Below are 27,403 nucleotides of genomic sequence, written 5' to 3'. Positions count from 1 at the left end.
GAAATCAGATGGGCATCGAATAGTGGGTTGTATCTGTTACTGCGTCAACTGCTCAGACCCAGAAGAAAGTCATAGTATGCTGTCTCAGCAAGAGCTGAGTTACTAACATTTCCATGATTCAGCTGTGATTCTGGTTTTCAGATTCATTGTCTTAACTCATAGCTTCATATATCTATGTGTAAATGCTTATCTACATTTATATATTTAACTCAATAACACTTAGCATATCTACCGCTGACATTCAGCCAAGAGTGCAAACTCCAGCATATCACAATCCACAGAAAGAATAGGTAGAAGTTACTATTGTCAGGGCAACAACAAAAGGTAACACCCTGGCATGCAAAAATTTGGCAGAAAAGACACTAAAAACTGTTATACAGTCTTGTGGAACAAAAAGAGGCTCTCGCTAATCTGCTGAACTTTTTATATTTTTTACTACGTGCTCTCCCGCTTTTCTTTAAGGTGAATTTTATTTCCACAGACACTGTACAGATACAGCTCTTGGGTTACGCAAAATATTGCCTGGAATAAAAAAGAACTCCATAGGAGTAATGGAGTTATTAGAATTTAAGAAAAAAATAATATACTCCTAAAATATATACTGCCATATTGTTCCACTTAGCCATGAAATATGCACCTGTGTCAAGATCACAGAAGGAATTCAACTTTTTTTAAGCCACTTTCAGATACAGCAGTACTGCTGTGGCAGTTGGAAAGGCCTTGGATGTGACTTAAAAATACCCTCATCTGTGTAACAGAGCTGGGTGCTGCAGTGCTTTCCTAGCATGGCTTCATTCCCAACATGACCCATGGCTATCTGATGGCAACTTTACAGCTCCCTTCAAATTTTTTTTCACCTGGGAACTACTTTTTTCTTTTTTGCTAATTAATCCCTTTTATTTGGCATAATAAACCACAAGCAGAATTTTCTGTGCCTAGACAATTTTTAAACTTGGTGCCTCAGGTAGGAGTAGCAATCCACATTGGAGGAGTCTTCCTATCAAGGGCTGATACTGGGATCTTGAGGCAGAAAAAAATAACAGGATGAGATAGAGACAATGGGGATAACCAACGATATAAGGATTGATTTCTATGGGTTTTTTTTCATTAACTGTGTTTTTCATTAACTACCGTTTTAAACTAAACTATAGACCCATTTTCTTTCCAAGAATCCATAAGAAACTCTGTCTCCCGCCTTATTTAGAACTACAGCATACATTTGTTCCCAAAAGTACTTAACATTATTAAAGCTTCTTTTTTTTTTTTTTACCTTTTTTTGTTTAGCCAGTTCAAGGTGTTTGTTCAAAACTCTTTCTGACTCAGACAAACATGAACCGATCTCCATGCCAACTGCAAGCATCGGGGTGATTTTTTTAATCCACTGTGATACCTTTGTTTGAAAGCATTGTTTATATAGTTAATTTATACAAGCAAACAGTATAAAAACAGTATAAAACAGCAGTTTGTATAAAAAAAAGTGTAGTAACACCTGTCTGTTTGTGTTTAGATTATGTACTTTGTATAATCAGAGAAATTCAGGAACGAAATATATAGAAGAAAACGCTACTGTTTCTCTTAAGAAAATTCTAACAGGTATGGTCAGAATTTGAGGAAAAAACCCTTCTGTTTGCTCTCATTTTATTGATAGTGCTTTCCTTTACCTTAAGTATCCCAAGGCTTGTTTTTTCAATACGGCACAGCTGCATTATAATCTAGATATAACCTTGGCAGAAATACTTTTATTGTGCTCCAGGTTTTTTTCAGAAAGTACATTTAAAGCTTCTCTGCCAAGACAAGAGACATGTTTGTGTGCAGATACACGTACACAACTCCATTTCATTGCCACTGTAAGATTCATATATGCATGATGATAACAAAGGAGATTATGAAGAGCAGAGGCAAATGATAACAGCCGTAGTATGTATAGTTATTATTAGACAGGTGAATTCACAAGTACCATATATTTTAAGAAGTGTCTGCTGACTGAAGTTCAAACTTCATTACAGGAAGCTCAGGGGCAGTTGAATTTAGCACCAGATTCTTTGGGATACTTTGCATTAGCAGAATTAAAAATGTTTTTCTTGGTAGGAGTATAACAATAAGCACTGTCCACTGTAATGAAAGATCATGTATCATGACTCAAATCTTCAAGATGGGATCCTCTCTAATGCAATACTGGGTGCAAAGTGAATAGAACAAACTGCAGAATGAAACCATATATCAAAATTGGGGTCTACGTTTTTAGTAAAAATTACCTTCATAATGGAAGTTTCAGCTTAAAATTCACAGTATGCTGGTGACATCATTTCTACAAGACCAACAGCAGCTGTCAGCAAATCTTTTATTTTCCACAAAACTCAAAAAGACTTTCCCTGTATTCTAATACCACAAGACCTCTCCTACATAAATTGTATGCAAAGGGACCATTTTATGGCAAATTATCTTCCCATTTGATTCAGAATAGCTCATTATAAACATAATGCAAATATTATAAAATATTAGACTGCAGACTTAGTTATTCAGTCATTAGATTTGATTTACTTTTTTTGGTCCATGCTTTGGGATTTCCTTCATATGAACCTTGTTAAAAGAGTATATTTTTTTAATTTGAATTCACATTGGAACCTTATTTAGGAGCGTTGTCTATTCCATTTCTGAGAAGTCATTAAAAAGGTCTGCAGTACTACAGACCATTCAACAGCCTAAAGAAGGTTGTGATGTCCTTGATGCATCGGTATCTTAATGAATAAAGGGAATTTTTATAGTGAACAATATCTACTCTCCTTCAGCCGTACTGAAAATTTGCTACAGTTCAAAGTCACCATGCTTATTAACCCTCATTTTTGCCACATTTATTTTTATCTTCAGCCAAATGAAACAGAAGACATAGAACCAGTATAGCAAACCTGCATGCAGGTCACAGTCCGAATGCTCACTTCTTTTCCAAAAGGAAAAATTGTAATAGTTCATTAACCAAGCAAATCCATGCTTTATTGAAGATCACTGATAAAATGTTCTCATGGAAACAGCTACGTTTTTCAGAACAGCTTTAGGTTCATTTGTGCTGATAACAGCATTCTAACTGCAACTGTACGCTCTCTAACAAACCAATATGTTATTTGTAATTATTTGAGTCAATTTTAATTCACATTGCTAAATTATGGAAATGCAATGCACTGTTCACGAATGCAATAAGAAGATGACACATTATGAAGTACCTTATTTAGATGATCTTCAAGGGAGGCAGTCCATTGCTGTTTCTTCAAAGTAAGTTCTTCATAATGTGGACACTGCCTGGTTAATTGATCTACTTTTTTTTTAATATATTCCATCATTTTCCGAATTCCTGTGACCCAAGAGCTAAAATGGAAAAGTAGAACTGCTGTTATTTCTCATTTTTGCTCATCAGGATGATAAAGATTTTTTTAAAAACCACATTTTCTGTTGATTTGTATGACAAGTAACTTATGAATTTTAAACTGTGACCCTTAAAAGAAAAATAACCAAGAATAATGTTAAAACGAATCCAAACAAAATTGATAATGAGTAGAACACAGGAATGACATTTCCAAACATATAATTTATCACCAGTTCGTAAGTTAAATTCGCATGCCAGATATCCTGAATCACTGAGAAATACTTCATCTCACAAATAATTCTGACTTTAGTTATACTATCTAAAGACTAAAACCACAAATGGAACAGCCTAAAATGAGTGGAAATATATGGCATATCACTTCTACTTTAAAAAGAATGTTTTCTTTGGACTTTCAAATATTTCAGTGTTTTTAAAGTAGTTGAAAAAAGAATGTCATATACATTCTGAGTCAACATTTCTTCAAAGATGCTGTTTTAACTGGAGAAAAGACATCAATTTACAAAACAATACCTTGCCTTATAGCTTAAGACGTTTACTATCACAGAAACAATTCACAATCTGAATACCTGAGGCAGTCCTCTTCAAATTGTAAAGAAGTTACCACATAAAATTAAGATCTGAAGTTTTGATTAAAAAAAAAAAAAAGAATCCCACACATCAATTGATTTACTACTGAAATTCGTTCATCATCATAAGAATTCGTGTAAGACAAACATGTTCAAAATATTTTTTTCATTACTTTAGTTTCATCAGAAACTTATGTTAATACAGGTACTTATTCAAAGCTTCCTCCTTTGTCCTCTAAAATTAAAGGAAATTTTCTCCTCACTTCAGATCAGGCTCAGAGAGTTAAAATTCTGCAACCTCAAAGAAAAATCTTGTTCTACATCACTAACATGAATTATGGTATTAATAGACCATTCTGTTCATATCTGACCCAAGAACTGGTCACAAAGAGAAACAAAATTTTTAGTCCTTTTTAGAGAGTAGATGGTTTTAAATTCTGTAAATTACTCTTTCAAAAATTATCAACCTGCTAGTTTGTGGTTAAATTCTAAAAATGTCACTCCACTATTTCAGTCCTCCTTAAAAAGTGGTATGTTTAAAAACTTCTACTAGCATCACTTCTTTAAAAAGAGAACACTAAGAGAACACGATTTATAGGTTTTGAAAATAACTTAGATCTCAACAAAACGTTGAAAGAATCATTGCTTTGCTGTGAGTTAACACAATAAATTTATAACAGCAGGAAAATAAAGACTGTTCTTACACTCATAGGCAAGCTAATTGGCTGGCAAAGTAACAAGGGTTCTCTTAATGGACAAAAATTCCTGATTCTATACTTTTTTTAGAATTAATACATATAAATTTTTGCTCCTCCTGTTTTTCTAGCTGGCTTTAATTTGAAAATATGAGATCTCAAAAATCAGACTTACCAATATTTTCATTCCGAAACACTCTAGGATTACAATAAAAAACTGCCTTCTGTCACTTTTCTATAATTTACTACTCTTCCAATGTGAAGATTTTCAGCATTTTCATTTATTTGGACTTTTAGTATGAGGCTGCAACATGCCTCAAGAAGATGTGAAAGTAGGACAGAATTAATATAATATTTCTCCATTTTTACTGTGAGTTGGATTTCCAATTATGTCACTGAAGCCAGTGTCACTAGCCTTAAACGTAGTCCTACCTCAGTGTGAGGGTATCAGTATTAGATTTGTAAATCATAAACTACTATAACTACCTAATCATATGCATACAAAATGCCTGGCTTATTTTTGTGTACTCTGAAAATGAAAATAATGAAACAATGTGGATACAGAACTCCATCTACATTTAAATTCTCTTAATGTTCAAGTAATCTATCTTCTCTCAATGCATTTAAACCAGAACTACAAGGCAGCCACTTTGATACTGCATTAAAAACGCATTTTCCAGTAGCCTCTTTCAGAAGATACGGTGCAATTCAGGGCATCATCTCATCAAAATTGACAGTGTCGTTAGAAAAAGCAAATGAGAAGTCTGAGGGCAGTTAAGACTACCAATGAATTGTGCAATAAAGGGAACAAAATAGTCATCAGGATTTAGCCTTGATAAGAGTTCTCTTTTCTGTCCAAATCTTCTTCCTTTGACCCTCAGCTGTTCATACAAATCTTGTCCCATGTGGGTTAATCACTGGGCTAAATACTGGCCAGCATTTAAGGATAGCACAGTGACTTATTCATGACAATGAGAGGCCTCCCTCGTTCCTCTTTCAAAACATTAAAATTTCTGGGTAAAATTAATATTCTAGAATATAACACCTTACAGCATTTGCTGACAAGAACTCACTGTGTCACCATCACTAGGCTTATGAGCTGGCTGGGAGAATTCTGGGTATCTCCTAAAGCCATGAGTTAGGCAAAAAAACGTAGACTTGTCTTGGTGTACCGAAAGTTGAATGCAAGTCAGGATCATTCTTGTGGCATTGATGACTAGCCCTGTGCTGAGCTGCATCTGGAAGAAACTAGCCAGCAGATTTCTCCCCTCTGTTAAGGGCTTGTGAAACTGCATCTGGAGGCCAGTTTGGGTCCCCACATTTACAAGACAGAGAGAGAAGCTGAAGTGAATTGAGCAGAGGCTACCAAGACGGTTGGAGACCAGGGCACATGATGTACAACGGGGTGCTGGCAGAACTCTGTTCAGAGTAGAGGTGAAGAGATGATCTAATTGCTGTCTTTCATTATCTATGAGGAAGTGGGGTTATACAAAAGACAGTATCAGAGTCTTTCCAGAGGTGTACAGCCAAAGGGAACGGTCAATGTTCACAAGTTGCAGCAACAGAAATTTTGGCTAGATAAAGAAAAACATGTTTCACAAGGAGAGTGTTTAAGCACTAGAACAGGTTCCCCAGAGAGGCTATGGAATCTCCATCCTTGGAGATATTCAAAATTTGGCCCTGAGCAACCTAATCTAACTGACGGACTTTGAGCAAGGGATTGCTCCAAGTAACCTCCAGAGTTCCTTGCCAGTTTAAATTATTCCATTATTTTAATCCTCAAGCCCATGTCTAGGAATATAAAGTGTTCCACCTGCACAGAAGGGCTAGCGTTAGTCATTGAAATATACGGCAAACTCATTACATTTGGGCAATGAGGCCTGAAGGCAGCAGGGAAAAACTAAAAAGCTGCAGTATTCTGTGTTTTTTTCTTAGAAAGGGACTTGCTTATTTTTATGATGCAAGCAGACATTTAACATATTTGAGAGCCTGCAATTTTTCACTGTTCTTAAGAAACAGCAAAACACATTTCTAGTGAGATTGCCTATTGATATTGTTTTAAGTTTCAAGTTCCTTCTCTAAATCACTGCTGCTTCAGGTGTAATGCTTTGCCATTTTTTAAATTAGAATGCCTTCTAGGCAGAAATCTTACCTTTCTCTATTTATTTAAAGAGTATCTTGAGCAGTGCTTTGGCACACAGGAGGTCTGCCTGTGCATTACTGTTTTTATTGAATTTTACCAGAAATGACTGATAGGGTTATTTTGACAAACTCATCCCATTCTTCTTGATGTGTACCTATGATATTTTAGTATCCCACTCCTGATTTGGACTGTTTAAAACTTTTTTTAAAGACTCTCAATGAGGAATAAAGAAGATTAACGACTTCTTATTTTAGGGATTCATTTTATCAAGGTCTTTAGCATTCCTAACATTAATCAATGCTGTGCAGACGTAATTTGAAACACAACATCATCTTCTGTTGAGGCAACGTCAAGCACAACATAAAGTCCTAGAGAACAGAAGCATGCATTCCGGAATTATGGCTGGTTTAGGAACCAAAGTCAAAGTTTCACTGAGGAAAATCCCTTTCCTTTCCATTTAATTAAAATATCAGGAGATGCTGAAGTAGTAACAATAGCTGCAAGGCCAACTTTATGTGTTTGCAAAACAAGTTTTTATTTGAATTTTCTATTTCATCCCTCAAGCCAATTACATCTAGGATGACAGGTGAAGGCACTTTGGATAAAATTTTTTGCAAGGTCATGAGATTAAATGAAAAACTTATCTAGACTTTCAGTTGCTGGGTTGAAGTAAAGCTATTCAAATTTCAGGAATAATTAAGGACTTAAGCGTGTAATGGAAAGGCAGAGCTAAGCTGACCATGAGCCAACCATCAGCCATGGTCATCTGCTCTGTCTTTGAAGTAGAACTCATTATTGTAAACGATCTTCATTCTTATCGCACCAGCCTCTGAAGACCTGAAAAGTAGGAGATATTAAGCCACTGGGACTGATTCTAAATGAAGTCGTGCTTTACACCAATGTAAAAATCATATCTGTAGAGTACATCATAATTATAACTAACGCAAGCTTTGGAAGAAAAAAAATAAGTACTTCATTCATGAATTAAAACTAGTAAGAAGTGGAGAAACTTCCATATTTTCTGCACTTGGCTTAACACCTGTATTTTTGTCTTGCTTCAAATCACATTATAATTGCTATAATGATAACTTTCAAAAAGGTCTAAAAGGATTACATCGTGCAGCGGGAAGTGTTCATAGCCATTGATATTTTAATTTTCATTTACATATATTTACTTTTCCAAAACGTTAACTAAACCACTGTTTCTGAATACCACTTTAACATACCAATTCCACTGCTTGACACCACTCTTACAAGCAGCATGTAGTATTCCTAAAGATTTTTGTTAAAGAGATTGGTTTGTATAAATACCAACAGATAAGTATGGCATAAACTTTGATTTTCAGGTCATTTAAATGCACACCTACTTAGTTAACTACACTGGCTCTAAATGTGGTCTGATTCCAACTAGTTGAGTTACAAAGCAACAGGTAAATATGGAGAAATGCAGCAGATAGATAGGCAAAAATAGAGGGAATACCTGTGAGAGTCTGCTTTATTAACTAAAGTTTGTCCCTTTTGCAAGGTAGTTGCTGTGCAATCTTTAATTGCTTCCTGTAATTCCTCATACTTCATTATCAAGATAGGCAAACGTAAGCCTTCTGAATTAAAGATTTTCAGGTAATTCTCAATACCTTCAAGACCATCAAGAACCTGGAAAACAAAAAACATCTATTGTCAATATTTCTCTTTAAAATGTGCATGTATATTCTTTTACACAAATAGATGATCGATAGACATTTAATATTTGACATATCTTCACAAAAGAAAAGCAGTATTTTAATTTAGGGCCTGATATTGACTTTGCAAGTCACATAAGAACACAAGTATAATTCAACAAGAGTTAATACAAGTATGGGCATGTGCAATCATGATTACTTTTTGAATTTAAAACTATTCCATTTTTTCAGCAATAGTCAGACCAATCTGACATACTGAAGCAGAACTAAAATAGCAAGTATAATACAGCATGATTTCCACTGTAATTCTTTTATTTTGCTTTAGTTTTATTTTAGTTCAGTCTGTCTTCCTCATTCACTGAACATAGTTTTGAGATCTTTTCAAGGAAATAAAGGACATAATCCCTCTGTATATCCTCTGCTTCTCTACTGTCATCTGGCTCCAGATAGTTCTCTCGCTTTCTAAGTCCTGTACCTGTTCAATTGTTTCTCTACAGCTCCTTGTGCTTTACTAATTACCAAGATCAAAAGAAAGGAAAGGATTTTTCAGCAAGGCTTCTACTCAGCAATATGGACCTCTATTTGTTTATTTATTTCTACCTATACTGAATGTTATCACCAAAAAATCATGTTGACTAACAACATATACAAACCTGAAAATTCCATTAACAAGGAAAAAGAGAGTCTAGAAGGTTAAGCAAAATAAGTTTCACTGGATCACGCAGAGGTCTGTATTCCAATACCCACAGCTACAAGCCGAGAATGCTCCACCTTTAAGTCCCTCCTGTATGTTCGCTTTAAAGCTAGTTACTATCTACACTATCTCAAATGATTTTTAATTTTCCAATGGCACATTGGAGGAAAAAAACTCCAGCACCTGAAGTAGTTTGAAGAAACTATGTACATCCTGGAGTTCAAAATCAGAAGGTGAATTTTGAAGTAACTTGAGTGCCAAAGCACAAGATACTCCACAGCTAACTAAAAATGTGAATCTGCAAACATACTTTTACTCAATAAAAGCCTTATTTATTTACTTAAAGCTGTGGAAGTTAATGTTTTTTAAGATTTTGCCATACCAAAGCAACCTCAGACTATTCCACGTCATTTCCCAAGTATTCTCAGAGGACATCTATACAGACATTCCCCTGCAGAAAGTCAAACCGAATGTAACTACATAAATATAGAAATGGATTGATATTTAAAGGAAAGCTTAGCAAGCAATGTAGATGATTACAAAAGAGTCACGGAGCTTGCAAACGTGCAGAAAAATATTACTTAATACATCCCAAATATACAACAGAATACAGCCAAATGTACACTTAAGAGCACAAAAACAATGCAAGTGATATACTTCTGCATTTATATTTTCCTGAACTCATTAAAAATTAAAATGACAATGAGATACGCAAGATCTAAAAGGAGTTCTCTTTGACTTAGTTCAAAACAACTAATACCCTATTTTTTTCATTTGCCCTTAACTTGTAAAGAGGGTTCAGAGATTCAGGTATACCCTGAGAACGACTGAAAATGACTCTTTTCTGAACTATACTAACTATAGTGGTTTCTTCACTGTTACATATAGCAGGTGTAACAGCATGCTGTGGAGACACACCTGACAGTGCTTTCTTCAACAGGTGCTTCCACAAGGCACAGCGCTATATTCTGAAAGATGCCACCTTTGCTTGCAAAGCAATAGGCCTATATTTGCATAGCTCCTTGTCCAAACTACAAGGAGGTTGACTATCAGCAATGGTTTTAACACTGTTTTCATTAGCCTATCTCAGATTCCTCATTATAATTGAAATCAAAAAAGATTAGACTTATCGGAGCAAAAGATCCCTCTCAATTCAAGGGTCAGTAAATAATTTCAACGCTAAGTATTTTTTATGTGTTGCTAAAAAAATACCGAAGCAACACAGTACAGGTTGAAGACAAGCGTGATTACAGCCCCACCTGGTGCTTAAAACAAAAATTAGTGCAGGCAGTCTTTAGGTTGTTTTTTTAGCATATTTAATAAAGCTATGAAGATTGTTGTTGGAGCTATCATCAGAAATTATCTGTTTTTAAAGATTCTATTAACGACCTGCAAATGTTATGTTTAAAAAAAAAAATACAAAAAGACCATTTGGTCTTTGGACACCTTGAAATATAAACTTGTCTAAGTAGTCTTCTAGCTAAAAGATTTTGAAAAAAACTTTGCATTACTAACACTACTTGCTGTACGTGCACTTGAAGAACAGGCTTGCTGTAAAACCAAAGCAGAGAGATTTCACATTTTAGGTTTGGTCTTTAATGTTGAGGTTTGTCTTTTCAGAGGAAAATTTTCAGGTGTAGCTCCTTATTTTCAAAATTATCAGAGACAAAACTCAATGGGACGCCTTCAGATAGCAGAGTCTAGTTGCTTAGTATTTCCAAAAAGCATACAAATGCTCGTTTTCTTTAACTGCAGTGTAATAGGCAGCTGGTCAGCACCACTGGCTAAAGTCCTAATGTTTTAAAAGCTTTGTGCCCTAAATAAAGACAACAAAATTGAGAACCCATTTTTTAAAAGAGAGCTCTCTTATCTGATCTCACACACCTGGAAAAAGCTTGAATAAGTTCTCTACTGACATCAAGGAATGATGACATAGAGGATTCTTTGCTTAATCCTTCTGCTCTAACTCACATAAATTTCCTTTAACAAGTTGTTGTGCATTAATACTAAAATGTAATAACAGAACTGACTTCTATTATATGGTAAGCTGAACAAATTACTAAATTACTTCTTGCTTTAACTAAAGAATATCATGCAGTTTGCAGCTATGAAAAATCTAATACAACTGTGCAAACTGTTCCAATCGCTCATTTCTTCACTGTTTAAAAATATGCTCTATTACTGGTTGGAATTTGGCAAAGTTCAACATCTGTCTGTGGATTTTGTTGTCTGCTGGATAGAAAAATCATATGTTACTAAGATTTCCTTGCCCGTATAGCTGCTAATAGATCATCTGTCTTCATTACCTACTACTCACACATAAATTACAAATATTATAACCAGAAAAGAACCTTCTTTCTCTGGAGAAAAGAAGGCTTGGAGGAGACCTTATAGTGGCCTACCAGTATCTTAAGGGGGCCTGCAAGAAAGCTGGTGAGGGACTTTTTAGGATGTCAGGTAATGGTAGGACCAGAGGGAATGGATTAAAACTAGAGATGGGACGATTCAGACTGGACGTTAGGAAGAAGTTCTTCACCACAAGCGTGGTGAGACACTGGAACAGGTTGCCCAGACAGGTGGTGGAAGCCCTGTCCCTGGAATTGTTCAAGGCCGGGCTGGATGGGGCTCTGAGCAACCTGGTCTAGTGGGAGGTGTCCCTGCCCATGGCACAGGGGATGGAACTAGATGATCTTTAAGGAACCTTCCAACCCAAACCATTCTATGGTTCTATGGTTCTAAAAATACCAGCAGTCAATCCACAATTTCCACTGGAAGCTCATCTGTTGATTAAAATCCCTACTTGTTTTCCCATTTTAAGGCTTAAAACAGATTTGGCTCTGACTTAGCTGAGAGTGTCTTGAGGATTTAGTATTATTCACTTTCACCATGAACACAAGAAATAGCAGTAACAGAACCTTACAGAAGTCTGTTATAACACTATTTTCATTTTTATTGATCCTTATTTGGCTTTCTCATAAAAAAACTATTGTTAACCCGACACATATCCATGGATTTGACCTAATGATATTAAGCTCCCTCAATTCTTTATTAATCTATTAGCTTCTATCAGCTGTTCCCATGAGTTTGCTCAACCCTGATTTTAGGTTCAAAACTTCTGAATTAACTATGCCATCCTCTTCCCACCTCAACATTCTAACATTTTGGGGGAAATTGGAAGTTTTCAAGATTTTACAGCGCTACTTCTTAAGAGGGGAAAAAAAATCTTACTCAACTTCTTTTTCATCTCTCCAATCTAGAAAACAGTTGAAGTTGGCACCAAATTAGCCTTCAAATAGGGTTTTGATTTTCATTATACGGGCATACATTCACTGCAAACCGGATGTAACCATTTTGCTTATACCAAGGAAAACTGTTCAGAGGATTGTTTAATTTTTGGAAAGACTCATTCCGAATTCAATCTAGTCTCTCAAAAGAGAAAGGCTCAGAAGCAATACAAGTGAATACACTTTCAGTAACCAACCTATAAATCTTTTAGATTTAACTGGGAGCATTTTACAGCAAACAATAGACACTGGATTCCTGAAGACTCATTTTCTTTTCCACATAAGTGCACACTTTCACCATTTTAATTCTGCTTGACTGAATGTGGCTAAATCTCAAGTAATTTGTATTATGCCTATCATTCCATTATTATTTTATTCCTTTCTACATGCATTTCCTTGACTGTACTGTACTCCTATATAGCAATTTTTTTTGGCGTTTTAATTTTTTTTATTTCAGTCTATTTTCTTTACTTGAGTAATAAGTTTTACAGCATTTGTTTACTGAAGACCTATTAAAATTCCCCATTGAATCAGTTTAACTAAAAAATTCATGATATATTTTTAACTGCGATTAAGTGCTACCCTGTAATATCATAGCATTTGAAAAATAATTTTAAGATCTTCAGACTTGAGCCAGTAAGAATATCAAAAGTAATCTAACCCACATACAACTACATGATGACTGGTCTAAAACAACCTCAGAAGATGACTGAAGAAAAAAATCTGATATATTTGTTTTGGGATAGGGATTTGAAGAGAAAGTCTACAAGACTACTCTTTTCATGCTTACATTACGATCAATGAAGAAAAAGAAAAGAAATGATGAATAGAACTCTTGAAAGTGCATTGAAGTATTCAAGTATGATAAACAGCTGATATTATAGAGGAAAAAAGTATTTTAAATAGGATGTAACAAAAATTCATGACGAATTTTATGAAAATAATTTTCATACAAGTAGTCATTACTGGACGTGGTGTTTGAAAAAAGTAAAAATTTAGTTTTAAAGTATTCATATTTTTTTTGGTCATCAATGATTTACCCATTTTCATCACAGAAGACTGGGAAGGGACAGAAAATTAAACAGACATACTAGTCAAGGCTGCTTGTACTCAAACACAGCCCACACAAAACAAGCAATATATAGAAGTCAGTAGACAGATAGGCCCCTCTTAGCCTTCTCCTGTGAGAGCTGCAAGAATATAATTCTGGAATCTGAATCACTGCTTCTCCACATGAGTACATCGGTGATGGAAATTATTGCCTACACAATAACTTGCTGACCTTAGTAGAGGTGTGGGCCATAATTCATCATTTGTGCTGTGACTAAGGGAGTTTTGTACTTTTTTAACTGGCCACTTTGGTGTTACATCATGTCTGGACCGTGCAGTATATTACATGCCCACCACGAGGAATTGTATATTGACCTTGATTTTTCTCATGTTTGATTATTAATTAGCCCCTGTGGAGACCACTGCAAGTATAGATATTGTTTCTGGTATCCATACTAGCCTGTAACAGTTTGGGTATTTTAGAGCAACTCCTGTATCGCACAAGAGAGCCCATGATCTTAAAGTGCAGTTTTTGGCAGATAATATTTCCCAAATATCTTATTTCGGAAACTGAGTGCTCATCTTAATATACTTATTTGAAAAAAAAAAAAAATGTTTTTTAAAATGTGTTTGCAATTTCAAACTTTGAGGTGAAAGGTCATATTAAAAGGTAACCAGATTTGTATTTTTCCATTCCAAATTGTTTAGCAAACGCTGTTCACATAATCTCTTCAAGAGCACACTGACAGTTGTATTATCAGGTTATTATTCCAGACTTGGCTTCTTACCAACCTTGCCAGCAGTATGAAAAAAGTCATTGGCCTCTTGTAGCAGGGCTTTCCTTTCTTCCATATGGAAGCACACTTCTTCTCGCAACAGAGAGAGTTTCTGATTTGAAAACTTTAGATGTTCTTTTTCTGTATAGTCCTCCGAAAGCAAGATCTTAAGTGCTTCGGCTTCCAGTTGTTCCACAGTGCAATTCCATTCCTAAAAGGAAAAATTCTATTTTAATCAATCAATTACACATAAAAAAGTGATATACCTGCACAATAATAATATGAATACTGGAAAACATGTATCACATTTATAGGCCTGAAAGTTATCACCATTTAAAACAGCATTTATACTGGGAGGGATTTCTCAGCAAATTAGGGGTTTTGTGACAGAGTTTTCAGTGGTGGTATTCTACATTCTTTGACACAGTTTCACAGGCAGAAGTAGCAGTTGTTAGTCTGTCTGCCGGGAAAAATGGTCTAGATAATGTAAAGACAAGAAACTTCTACTGGGTAAGACCACACTCCCATGGCAAACACCCCCTTAAGCCCAATGATTTAACCAAGAACAAATTAAAATATTGCCTAGATAATAGCTGCTTCCAGCAAAACAATTTCTGCTGAGAGCTGTCTGGTAATCAATCAAATGAAATTACTTTCTTTTACAGTGAGGTGTGCTATCATCCTTGACACTCTCCATTGTACATATTCCCTGACTTTCTAAACAAAACCACAAGTCGGTTCGAAGCATGCCTCTGCCTTCCTAGTGGCAGTGACAGATGGAAGAGGTGCTTTAAAAAGGAAGATCGTACTTCAGCATTTCAAGCCACATAGTCAGAAACATTACTGACATTTAATTGAGGTAGGTACATAAAACTAAGGTGCTTTAAAAAGGATTCAGCTGAATCAGTACAAGTTTGCATATAGATATTTTGCCTACATTGCACCACTTGGAAGCATATTTAGCTAATCAGAACTGATTTTCTGTTTGACTCCTATTTCTTTTTTCAACTATTCATAGTGAACTGATTTGCGTTTCTAGCGTACTGACCCAAATTATACATCAAATTTAGGGATTAAACCTTCATGAACAAAACTTTTTCCCCTATGTTTTTATAGCTGTGATAAACACTATTAATTCTATTATTCACTATTATTAACACTATTATTCAATCTCAATATCTTCTGTAGGTTATAGAGAGGTATTGAAAGGCATATCAGACTACATAGCCTAAACAGAAAAGAGCTTTGCTTTAAGAGAGTCAAAAGAAAAATGACATTTCATCTCTTCCTGTCTTGCAATTACTGCTTTGGTGCTCAGTTGCTTCCTTGTTTTTCCTGTGTTTTTATAGAAAAAAATATAAACCAGTAAAACTGTTACACAGTGTACTTTATCCCTGCTGTGCCTGTCAACACTTAAAATTGGTACATTATTATGCTGTTCAAATTAAAAGGAGCTTCTGATAACTATACTGCAATTTCCCATGCCTTAGGTAGCATATTTCCTTCGTTTTTTCTGGTAATGAATTAAATAAGAGAAGAACCTTTTTGAAATTCATTTATCATTTCCTTCCACAGATCTGTACCAAATGTCTATTAAAGCAGACAGAAAAATATTTAAAAATAAGACACGAATTTTTTCATTAAAAGACTCCAAACTGTGCACATGGCACAACAAGATTATAGGGCAGGTTCTTTTATTTTCAGCATGTTTAATGAACATTAGCCTCACATTTGATATTTCTTTTTAGAGAAATTATTGCTAGTGGAGGACGCTATTTTGGAAGTTTTCCCAGAAGTAGTAATCTGGTTATTCATAGATCTTTCACAAATAGCAGCAATTTTAATTGCCCCAGTGTCCCACCATGCTGCTTTATCCTTCTTCGAAACACAGAAAGAGGAAGTAGACCTATTTTGATCTGTGTAGGTCAGTGCATTCCTTTCCTGATGTTGTCCATTGTTGTGACAACAACTGGCATGGTAAAAACACTTGTGCAAAGAGATCAGCAACTTATTTTACACAGTATTCTCCACCAGATGCAGTTACCTCTCCCTACGCATTGGTATGGACTAGATCTGGACCAAGAACTAATGAGAGACAGTCTACAATTCCCAATGTACCCATTGCCCAACATAGCCAAGCTTAAATAGTACATGGTAATTCCAATGGAAAGGACTAATTTCCTTGCTGCATTCTAGATTAACTTGAACAATTCAGGAAAAAGACCTAGCATTACTCACAGGTCAGTGAAAAACACACCTCAAAATGGAAAACACACGCATTCAAGACCAGACCGTGCCTGTATGTTCTTGCCTTGAACTTTGGATTCATTTCTGCACATGAACAACACATGAACTAAAGCTGAAACAGAGGGTATTGACATGGGTAACAAAAGTAATTTTAAAATATGAACAAACCCATGGGAATAAGGACTGTGATGCCTGGTGTGATGTCAATACATAGCAACAGTAGTCTCAAAATCATGAACTATATAAAAATACCTTTAATATCTCTACCAAGGTATATTAAGTGATGAACCTTTCTGTGTTAATTAGTCTGTGGTACTAACTGCTGCAGGTTATAACAGAGACAAATATTTTAGCAAAGTTGAGGAAAAGAAGGATACGCATTTTATATGATAAATGAGACTCTAAACAAGATTTTAACATGCATATTTTCATTAAATTAAAATCAATTTAAAAGAATATTAAAACTTATTTAAGTATGAAGTAAGGTTTTTGAGGAGGAAAAATTTAAAAAAAGACATAATGTTAATAAACATGTAAGGACTGCTAATACCTTCACTGAAGTAGTAATGTTTCAGATTACAGACTTATTTGATCAGTATCCTATTTCTGTGCAATGCAACTTTTCTTTCATCTTGAAAATCTGATGACTAGGAAAAGGAAAATTATGACAATCCTGCTGAGTTTGTAAGTCATTTTTCCACTGTGGTGAATACTCCTCACCTTTCTGCCATGGAAGAGCTAAGCAGCTGTAAAAATCTATCATTAGATTAGCAAATTAGATCTGCGTTAATGCCTTATTTAGATTTTTCATGTTAAATCTACTTTTGCATTTAACTTTTATTATAGTATTACCAATAAAATAAAAAAAAAAAAACAAACACAAAAACCCCAAACAACCAAAAGCCAACATAAAATAATTCAACAGAGGTAAAATGTTTCAACCAGCTTCTAAGCGGTTTAATAAGAAAAATAATTCAACATACTTAAACAAATTTAGCTTTGTTTAATTTTGAAAAAGAAATATGTGTCGGAATACCAGAATTCCACGAAGAACTGTGTTCTGGTTATGCTTCAACCTACCTGCACTGAATGCTTACAACGATGCAAACCTGTTTCACTCATCCTAGCCCTTCTTTCCTTCCATAAGGGAACCTTTATGAAAAGCCTTCTCAGAGATTTTTCAAGGTCAGCATTTCCACAAACAAGCACCTGCTGCCTGCTATATTTCCTCGTATGCTTGTAAAAAATACTGCTGTTCTAGAATATCCTGCAATGAAATTGCACGACTTCCCAAGAAAACACTCAAAAAAACCCCAAACCAAACCCCATACAAGTATTCCTCGAGGACTTGAACCGAATGCTTTCAGATTCCTAGTGAAATAAAAAGAGATTCATTTTTTTACATTTTTTTTTTTTACTGATAAACACCTATAGTAAAATCTTTTTTCTATTTTTTTTTTATTTTTCTTTCAAATGAAAATAATGACACCACTTCTGAGATCTGGATGCAATAATCTTCAGCCCACACTTTTAATTAAGTGAAACCTGCACTGCGTTATTTAATCCACTGTTCCCCTTTCATACAACCCTGTCTTTGTCTCTCTGTCCTAAATAATATTCAGCAAGAATAAGGATTTTGAGGATAATTACAGTCTGCTGTGCTGTATTTGTTCCTTTTTACCTGAAGAACTTGGGAAAAAGTAGTAAGGAGATCTCTCCAAACACACAGCTTAATTGGCCTATTTATGAATGAGGTGTGGACCCCTGACATCCAATTATATCAGCACCACAAGGTCATCAACTTTCAATACTTGCAGCTGGAATGACTGGTACCAAATGCATTCCATGGTCAGATTCTAATCAAAATTTTACTTACATTTAAACACATAGATGTTAATGAGAAAACAACACTGCACTTGGAAGCTTTTAACTGGGACTAATAATAATTAACCAAAAAAAGGCAACGAAAGTGCAGCTGAATATATGCGTCCTCCTTTTGTTATTATTTGTATAATAATTAAAAATAATATTTTATGCAAGAATGAAAAATGTGTATTTCAATGTAACACATTGTCTATAGTTAGCTTAGAAGCAGATATAGAAAACCAAAAAACTTCTGAATTGTTTCAGTGTATCGCAATGTGTAAATTACAATTACAGCAGGCAAGGCTAATTACAAGAAAATGACTCAACTTGTAGTGAAATGATGTCCTATAAGAGGATTTCACTGTTACAACATTCACAAATTTGTTTGGTTCATTCAATGTGCCCAATAGCAACTTTTAGGCGATCTTATAGCAGAGGTTAAACTCTGCCCTTGTTTATACTGTGGCAAGCTTCTTCTCTAACTTTCACAAAAGCTCGAAAAACCTATTTGTTTTAATAATTTATAATTTAAAATATTCCATGAACATTACAACCTTGCAAACTCTCTGAGGGTGTTAAATGTAGTTAGGCTCATTTGCAATGCTATTTGATCATTACTCAAACTTGGTTCAATTTTCTATGAAATTGCTAGTAACAATTTAATTTTCATCTTTCTATTTATAAGGAGATGTTTCTATACATAAAGAGCCTATACTTTCCCTCAACAGGACATACAAACTCAGTGGAAGAATCTTTGTCCTTTTCTTCTGTCCTTCAGCCTCTTACATGTTAAACTCATAACAATCTGTCAGTCAGCACTGAGATATTTGTTACTCATTTTCCCTGAAAGGAACACAAAGCCTACTATTACCTTGACTTTTCAATTTGTCAAGAAACACTTGTGATTGCCTCTGACCTGTTAAAGACACATTGCACCGTATGCGCCTATACTCAATGGGTCTCCTTAGCTCACGTCACTATTCTAACTTTATCTCACAGTAGTGAGTCTTTTAAACACTTGCTTTTACTATTCCTTTTGGCAAGGAAATTGAGCTTTCTAGCTTCCTTGATTAATCAGATATTTTTCAAGAGTCTTAAAACTCATGAATTAAAATCATTGTGGCTTTAAGTAAAAGTCTTGAACATTTCCTGTAAAGTAGAAATACCTACAACTTTATCTTGTTATTAAACAACTATTGTGGGATAAATGGGCTTTTTTGGTCTATAGCATAAACACTTCTTTACTTAAAACTTTTAATTTTGGGTTAAAACGTGAGAAGTTGTGCAAAATTGTCTTCACTGGAATATTCTAGGGTTAGGTTGAGAAAACCTTGAAACACATCTATATGTGACCCATATAGTAGATAAATTAGCATTTAAACCACAAGCCAATTAAGTATAAAAATATGTATTTTTTAGGATCTGGGATAAATTAGCCCCTTCTCTCATATTGCAAAAAACGTTCACAACTGAACTTTTTCTGAGCCTGACTTCTGCCTGAAATTGATTCACTAGATACATTGGTACACTGATAATTTAGCCCATGTGAATATTTGAAAGGCTTTTACCTTCAATTACTACATTACAGTATAACTACCAATATAATCATATCATTCCCCCAAATTACCAATAAAAGAGTGTGCACTAATACAACTGCAAAGGATTGTGACAATTACCATATGATCTGTTTGTTGGGAACTTCAGTGGATGACTATATCACTGTATTTAACAGTGAGTTTTTAGAATCAACAGACAGAAAGAGGAAAAAAAAAAAATCAAAGTCAGTCACCTCAGAAAATTAGTGAGAGATGTTAAAAGATAATGCAGAGACGGACCGGACCTACCAAAAAACCCAACCCAAACCAAAAAGCCCAAATGATTAAACAAAAAATAGTAGAAAGAAAATGAGCACTCTCCCAAGATGGCACTACAGGAAAATCAGACAGTGAGAAGAATCTGACAGATAAATGTATATTTACATCTGCCACATGTGAAAGATGAATGTTTAGGTAAAAATAAAATTACCTGTAAAGAAAAATTATTTTTATTTACATGTTTTTTTTCTAGCTATCAAAATATAGGAATGGGTTAAAACATCTGCTACATGGATGGAAAGCAATATTCGTCAAACCTCAGTAGAATGCCAGTCTCAGAAAAACTGGCAAGAAGATCTGGATAGCATGAGTTTGGATCCATGCAGAGAATGGCAAAGGAGCACAGCCATCCAGGAGGGCCAGAGAGAGGGGAGAGCTCCAGACAGAAATTTACCTGTGAAATAACTTTTCCACGTATCTAAGAATTAGCTGTGAGATCTGGGGAAAAAAAGCAGGTAAATACAATATTCTCGATCCTTATGTTAATGATAACAAATAGAGCCATTAATACCATTCATAGTGATATTTAATTTGGTCATCAAGAACCATCCTGAGATCTCATCAGAGTGTGTTATTACCCTAGCATGGCTACTCCAGACCCAATAAGCATGCAGGTCTTTAAAACAGAAAAGTACTCTCTTGTCTTGCTACTAATCCGTATTAAAAGGAGGACTGATTCCAGCATTTTTCAGTCCTGAAAAAGACAAAATGCAAACAATTTAGAAAACTACTCTTCTTCATCTCTAAAGTTACTTGGCCACAAAGTGGTGCTGACAGTTCTTTTTTACCATGCCAAGCACCTCCAATACACATAGAAATGTAACAGCAAGAAGATAATCAGTGCCAGCAGATATCCCCATTGAAACATGATTTCCTAAATCTGTCTCTTCTCTCAAATCTTCAGGGGGTGGTCCTTTAACTTTTGGGATGGTTGAGGGCCTTTTTCCCCAATTATGAAAGCTTGGTTTTATCTTTGGTCTTGATTGTTGTACAAGACAGCAGTAATGTTCTCAGTGGTTTCACCTCTTAGCAAAAGTAAGATATCAGCTAGAGAACATAATAAACCATTCGCCTTTCTTCTCTCAGCCCAGTCACATAAATAAGGTGATAATCTTTAGATCCTTCGTAGGCCAGCCTGTGAACAATTTCAGCAAATTAATTGTCCTGTTCTTCTTAATGCAACAATACAGGTAAGTACACACATGTGTATTTCCTGTGTGTGAAACAGTTCAGATACCAGAACTTTCCACTACCTTATTCCCTATGAGAACATCTACACTTGCTCTGCACATCTATTATATCTAAACTTTCCACCATACCCTCAAAGCTATAGTATACATATGAAATGTTACTTTAAAAGATTAATTTATACCACTTCAGATCCTAAAACAGAAACCCCAAAGTAGTTTAAGACTAGTTTATCAATGTCCTTATTACCTCTAGCAGAATGCCGTTAAAAATTGTCATGACCATTCAGACAGTATGGGAAAGACTCTAACCAAAATCTACTTTTATTTTTGCAGCAAGATAAATAAAATATTTTAAAGCCCCTAATTGCTTTTTGGAAACATGCAGTTTTGGCATGGGGGAACCAGACAAATGACAGCAGACATCAACTATTCTCTAAGTAATGACCAAGCTGCAGAAAAAGCATGTAATTCATTAATTAGACAAGTAAGGTATTCCTAAGAGTTCTTCCTGAACATAAACTGAAATGTTCTTCACAACCATTTCTGTATTTTCTTACATAAACTGATAAAATAGTTACCTGAACTGATAAAATTTCTGATGACTTCTGGAAATTACATCTCGGTCTGAAATTAATGTAGAATATTCACTTTTTTTTATTAAAACATAACTTGGGAACTAAAGGGATTAGTGAAGGGAACGTAACCCCAACTGCAGATTTAGCATTACTAGAAAAAACGGATATTGTATTTTTCCTATTGCTAAAGAGATTGCTTCCAATATATACATAGTAAAAACTGGTGTCTGCTTTTCTCTCAAGAAAACATTAAAGAATCAGAAATATTAAACAATTACTCAATAAAATAGAGGTGGAAGAATTTTGAAGCACTAATGCAGTTAGTCTTTCTATCTGAAAAGATGGATTTAATTTCTACGCAAAGATTTTCCAATGAATGGTACCATAGCTATGTATTGTGGGGGTTTTGTGGTGGAGTTTTTTCCCCCACCAATTTTCCAGGTGAGTCTGGCATTATTTTTATGAGTGTTTTACACTTTTGTCACATATGACAAGTTACTGTCAAGGTATATAATGACTCTTGATTTCAGGGAGAAAGCTGCAGAAAAAAAAATCTCATGAGACAAAAATCAAACAAATAGAAAATAATTATGATGACTCTTTACCACAAAATTGCCAGGCAAATATCCAAACGTGTGGTGATCACATGCACATATGTAAAATCTATGCCATAGAGCTCCAAAAAGCAGAACTTGTTGCATGTTTTATAGCAGATTGTGTTGCAAGGTGAACAGTGTCATTTTACAGTGATGCTATCATTGTCCGCAAAGTACATCAGGTTGCACAGATGTAGCAGAGTTGTTATACATCACAATATGCTTTTGGTCTGAATGCAGTGTGAAAACGTATTATGAGAATTATAGATGATTGCTTTACAGAAAGCTAGATAAATTGCTAGTACTGCATTTCTAAAATCATTACATGTCTAAATATGTTCTTGCCACATTATATTTGATAACTTCACAGGTGATTTGGAAGAAAATAGAAAAGCATTGCTTAATAAAATTTCTAGCTGCACAAAAAGTAGCGGAAGGCTATGTAGTAATTAGGAAAGGTCAGATATAACGATTGAGTACAACCTTTTTTTGAAGTAGGCTCATTTGAACAAAACAGCTGTCCAATTTCAGACTTATCAGGAATTTGTGTCATTACTGGGGTGAAAAGACTGTATGAAAGTAGTGACCCTGGACAACAGCATCATGCTGTGTGACCAACTGAAATGAAAATTTTACAGGAAAAGTGGCTTTGGAAAAGAAAGGAAAAGAAAGGCTCCTCCGTTATTCTGGAATCAACATCTACAGCTCAGTGCTGTAAAAACTAATGCACAAAGCCCCATAACTCAGCCCCTGAACAATATTTGCATTATGCAGTTCAACCTGGCCACTCTTTTTTGCACGTGATAACCATAACCAACACGTTCAATAACATCCACTTCAAGAATTTCATTTCCCTCTGCTAGAACATGCTGCTAGTAAGAACAGCAGAAGGCTAGAGATAGGATGTTCTACATCATAATTCACATGGATGTGTAACAAAGATTTTTAACGCTAAACACTTGTAAATGACCTTAAGAAAAAAAAAAGGCAACTCAGTAAGATGATATGAATGATCTATTACGTAATATATGGGAGAAGAACCATTAGGTGAAACTGTAAGAACAAGTGTTATCGTTCAAAGTTAGCTTCTGGATGGTCAACCATGAAAAGGATTGATTGTTATACAAAATGAAAATGCATATTGTTCTCCTTTCTGCACTTACAGTGCATTTCTAATTCAGACAGCAAATTACAAGAATACCCTTTCAATGTGTATTGTGGGGGATAAACTATCATTTGGCTAATTCTGACATTCAGTAATACTTTAGGAAAATACTTTAGGAAACCTCAAATATTTCTGTGGGTCCCTATTTCTCTGGAAATATCACACAGCTCATTCATTTGTTATTTATATTCTGATTTTTTTGTGCCAAAGGTCTGTTCAGGCTTTGCAGCAGAATTTAGCTTTTCATGCTCATCTTCCTCAGATGAAGAAAATGTGTTTTTTGTCTTGGTGCTTGGAGAAGCATTACAAATGTTATTGTATTCTTCTTACCTGACAACCTTGAAGCAGTTAAATGTAAATTATGCAAACAGGCAAACATGATGTGATATTTAACTACAAAGCTTACAAGGAAACATAACTGTAAACAATCTTAAACCTGTTAGTTGCTATCAACACAATAGCCTTTTTTAAGCAGATTTTTTTTTTCTACAGGAATGGGTTTTGGGCAAAAAAAGCTTACTTGATCATCTGGGTTATCCAAATCCAACTGATTGAAAATGATACAGTTAGGGATGATCCTGACCCATCAACAGCACTTACCTGGTAAAAGCACAACTGAAATGTCTAAAAAAAGGTTCTAAATATATGCAATTTACATCATGCAATTACCCTTTTTTTTTTTATATCAACATTTTCTTTAATCCCATCTTGTTTTTATAAGTGATGGTAATTAATGGATTTATTCTCTGGAAAACTGATATTCACAATGAAAATAATATTTTCAATTACTTTTATTCCCAAGAAATAAATGGGCAAATACCTCTTCCAATCACGTACACAGCTCAGTGACAATGAACTATGGTAGAACTGGCTAGCTTTTTATCCTTTATGAACATTAAAATTAGGTAATATTCTAACAAAATTGCTTTTCTTTATTTTTGCAATATGGTATAATATGTAAACTACCAGTCTGGAACTTGATCACTGAATTGAAAAAAGCAACATAACAACATCAAGGAATACTCTTCTTTTACCTTATCAATAGCTTTTAAAGTTTTAAGTGAGAAAAACACTGAGACACATGTGGGCTTGCATTAAAAGAAGCAAAATTAAAAAATACTCATTTAGATACACAGAAATATGTATCTTATGTACATATACCATGTATCTACTCCTTATTAAATGCCTGAGTTCACACTTTACTACTCATTTTTAAAGTTGCTTCACCAATCAGTGGTATTTCTTACTTTCACTTTCACTTCCATTTCGTCAAGCTCTTGAAGTAACTCTTCATTTTCCAACAGGGATGAGCCTAAGTTTTGCTTGTGAAAATAATCTCTGATGTTTTTATTGTACCAAGATGTTACCTAAATAAATAATAAAAAGAATTCAGTCAGTGAAAAATTTGAGAAGCGATTGTCCATTTTTTTACAATATCTATGAGACAGTTTCATCTACAAAAGAAGCCCTGATTTTAATTCCTTTCAATTTTCATTCCTAATGTTCATGCTTTTATCAGAATGCTTACATTTGTATTATTTAAATGTTAATACATGCAGAAGGAAAATATTGTGGTCAAAACAAACACATATTGTAACATATGTAACAAAATAGACAAAAGTGTATTCATCAATTATGACCAAATTATGAATTAAAACAGTAAAAGAAAAATCAAGTTATAGTCACACATAGAATAAATGCATGTTTTATAACACAATAAAAATATTGTATGTTTTCCCTAGAATCACATTGACTTAAAAATTTCCCTTTGCTTACAGTAAAAGACTATAGGTACTTTTGCAAGAATATTTAAAAAAAAAGAAGAAAAAAAAGACCAAATAGGCTTTATGACCTCTCCATAGAGCCTCTTCATCCGTGGCTTGAAAAACCCAGTTAAGCTATTGACATAATACTACAAGGAATAATCTTTAGTAGCTTAAAAAAAGAAATTATTACATCTTACTAGACTTACTTCAGCAAGTATATGCAGCAAACATATGCAGAATACAAATACATTTTCTAAATTGCACAGAACAACTTGCATTTATTTCTGCTTGATTCACGATAGGTACCTCTCACTTTCTTTGCAAACAACACATGGCAAGAATTCCTCAGTGAAGCTTTGCATTTTAAAATATTAGTCGGAACATGTTATTAGTATCAAGGAGACTTCCCTCCAATCTTTTCAGTCTGGAAAATCACCACTATACTGAAATTGTACGTGACATACTAAGAATTACTTTGTACTAGGTACTACAGCTTTTAATAGCACACTACAGATCTATTTTTGTTTCATCTGCTCATGTGGGACCTATTTTTAATAAATTTAGACAATACGAAACATGAAAGAACCTTTAAAATGTCTTGGAAGCATTTTCAGATACAAATAAAAAATGGGGCACATTATCTCAGAGGTTCAGCAGAGCTAGGAAAGTAAACAAACTATTTTACTACTGAGCCTTCATTTCTTATCCTCCAGATGAGAACTTACTGATTGAAACATTTTTCTTGGAAGCATATTTTCACACAACATTTACTATGGGTCCACCAAACTACAAATGAATGGAATGGACAATAAAAACTGTGCTAAAAGGGAAAGAAAAATTTCTCTGTGAATTAGGACTGTTCTTTGTATCATGTATCTGCTTATCAAAACAAACTAGTATTTCTGTAATGCCAGCCAGAGGAAAAAGTAATTCTTTAACCCTGTGTTACCTGTTACCACCTGGCAATATTTCTTTCCATTACAGCAAGTTTAATCAGTCGGCTTCCACTACAGCTAATACCTCTGAGTGATTTCAGTTGTGCTAGCTTAGCTCTTAAGCAACAGCTGGGAATATTTAACTGCTTTTTAAGAAACCCACAGAATCTTACTTTCAGTGATTTTGGTAGAGAGATGGGAAAGGAGAGGAGGTTAATATACCTGTTTGAAAAAGACAGTTGTTTTCCTTGATGGGTTGAAATCTAAAATCACTCCTGTTCTTCAAAAATTAGATTTTTCTCATTCATTTACAAAAATTATCTGCTCTGTTTGCCATGAATAATCCATATCAGAAATCAAAGGCTCTTCAACATTTTTCTCATGTTGCTAAACTGCTCATTTTGCACTGATTATGGTCCAGGTGATTTCAATGTTTATAGTCTTCCACTGCCTTTCTACATTTCCCACTGTCAATTCAGAAGCAGTAAGTTTTCCAACAAATAACTGCAGGGTAGGGAGGAACGAAACCAACTACTTTGTGTTAAGTATTTCTTGCATGCCCACACTACCTGTTGCCTGTTCCATTGAGTCCAGGTCAGCAAACCAGCCAGCCAGCAGGACAAAACTCAAGCCCTAAACAGCGTACTTACAGTAAGTAAATGGAGACCAGTAGTAAGTGGCATTCCTCAGGGGTCAGTATTGGGAGCGGCACTGTTTGGTATCTTTGTCAGTGACATGGACAGTAGGATCGAGTGCACCCTCAGCAAATTTGCTGGCAATGCCAAGCTGTGTGGTGCAATCAACATGCAGGAGGGATGGGATGGCATCCAGAGAGACATGGACAAGCTTGAGAGGTGGGCCTGTGCAAACCTCATGAAATTCAACGAGGCCAAGTGCAAAGTCTTGCACATGGGTCTGGGCAA

General features: G+C 34.8%; 1 protein-coding gene across 6 annotated transcripts in view; it reads right to left on the bottom strand.

Annotated features, from left to right (window-relative positions):
- CCDC141 (coiled-coil domain containing 141) overlaps positions 1 to 27,403 on the bottom strand; it is a 105,291-nt gene that overhangs the window by 39,760 nt on the left and 38,128 nt on the right. For all 6 annotated transcript variants that reach the window (XM_074593971.1, XM_074593972.1, XM_074593973.1 and 3 more), the window contains exons 7-11: positions 25,027 to 25,146; positions 14,283 to 14,477; positions 8,264 to 8,436; positions 3,219 to 3,360; positions 1,271 to 1,390 (exon numbers count right to left, since the gene is read on the bottom strand). In XM_074593971.1, coding sequence (XP_074450072.1) covers positions 1,271 to 1,390; positions 3,219 to 3,360; positions 8,264 to 8,436; positions 14,283 to 14,477; positions 25,027 to 25,146 — 750 coding nt within the window. The remainder of the gene's footprint in view (positions 1 to 1,270; positions 1,391 to 3,218; positions 3,361 to 8,263; positions 8,437 to 14,282; positions 14,478 to 25,026; positions 25,147 to 27,403) is intronic.

The sequence above is a fragment of the Larus michahellis genome, chromosome 7 (genome assembly GCF_964199755.1).
Source record: "Larus michahellis chromosome 7, bLarMic1.1, whole genome shotgun sequence".
Classification (NCBI taxonomy): domain Eukaryota; kingdom Metazoa; phylum Chordata; class Aves; order Charadriiformes; family Laridae; genus Larus; species Larus michahellis.
This window is presented reverse-complemented; position numbering and strand designations above follow the sequence as displayed.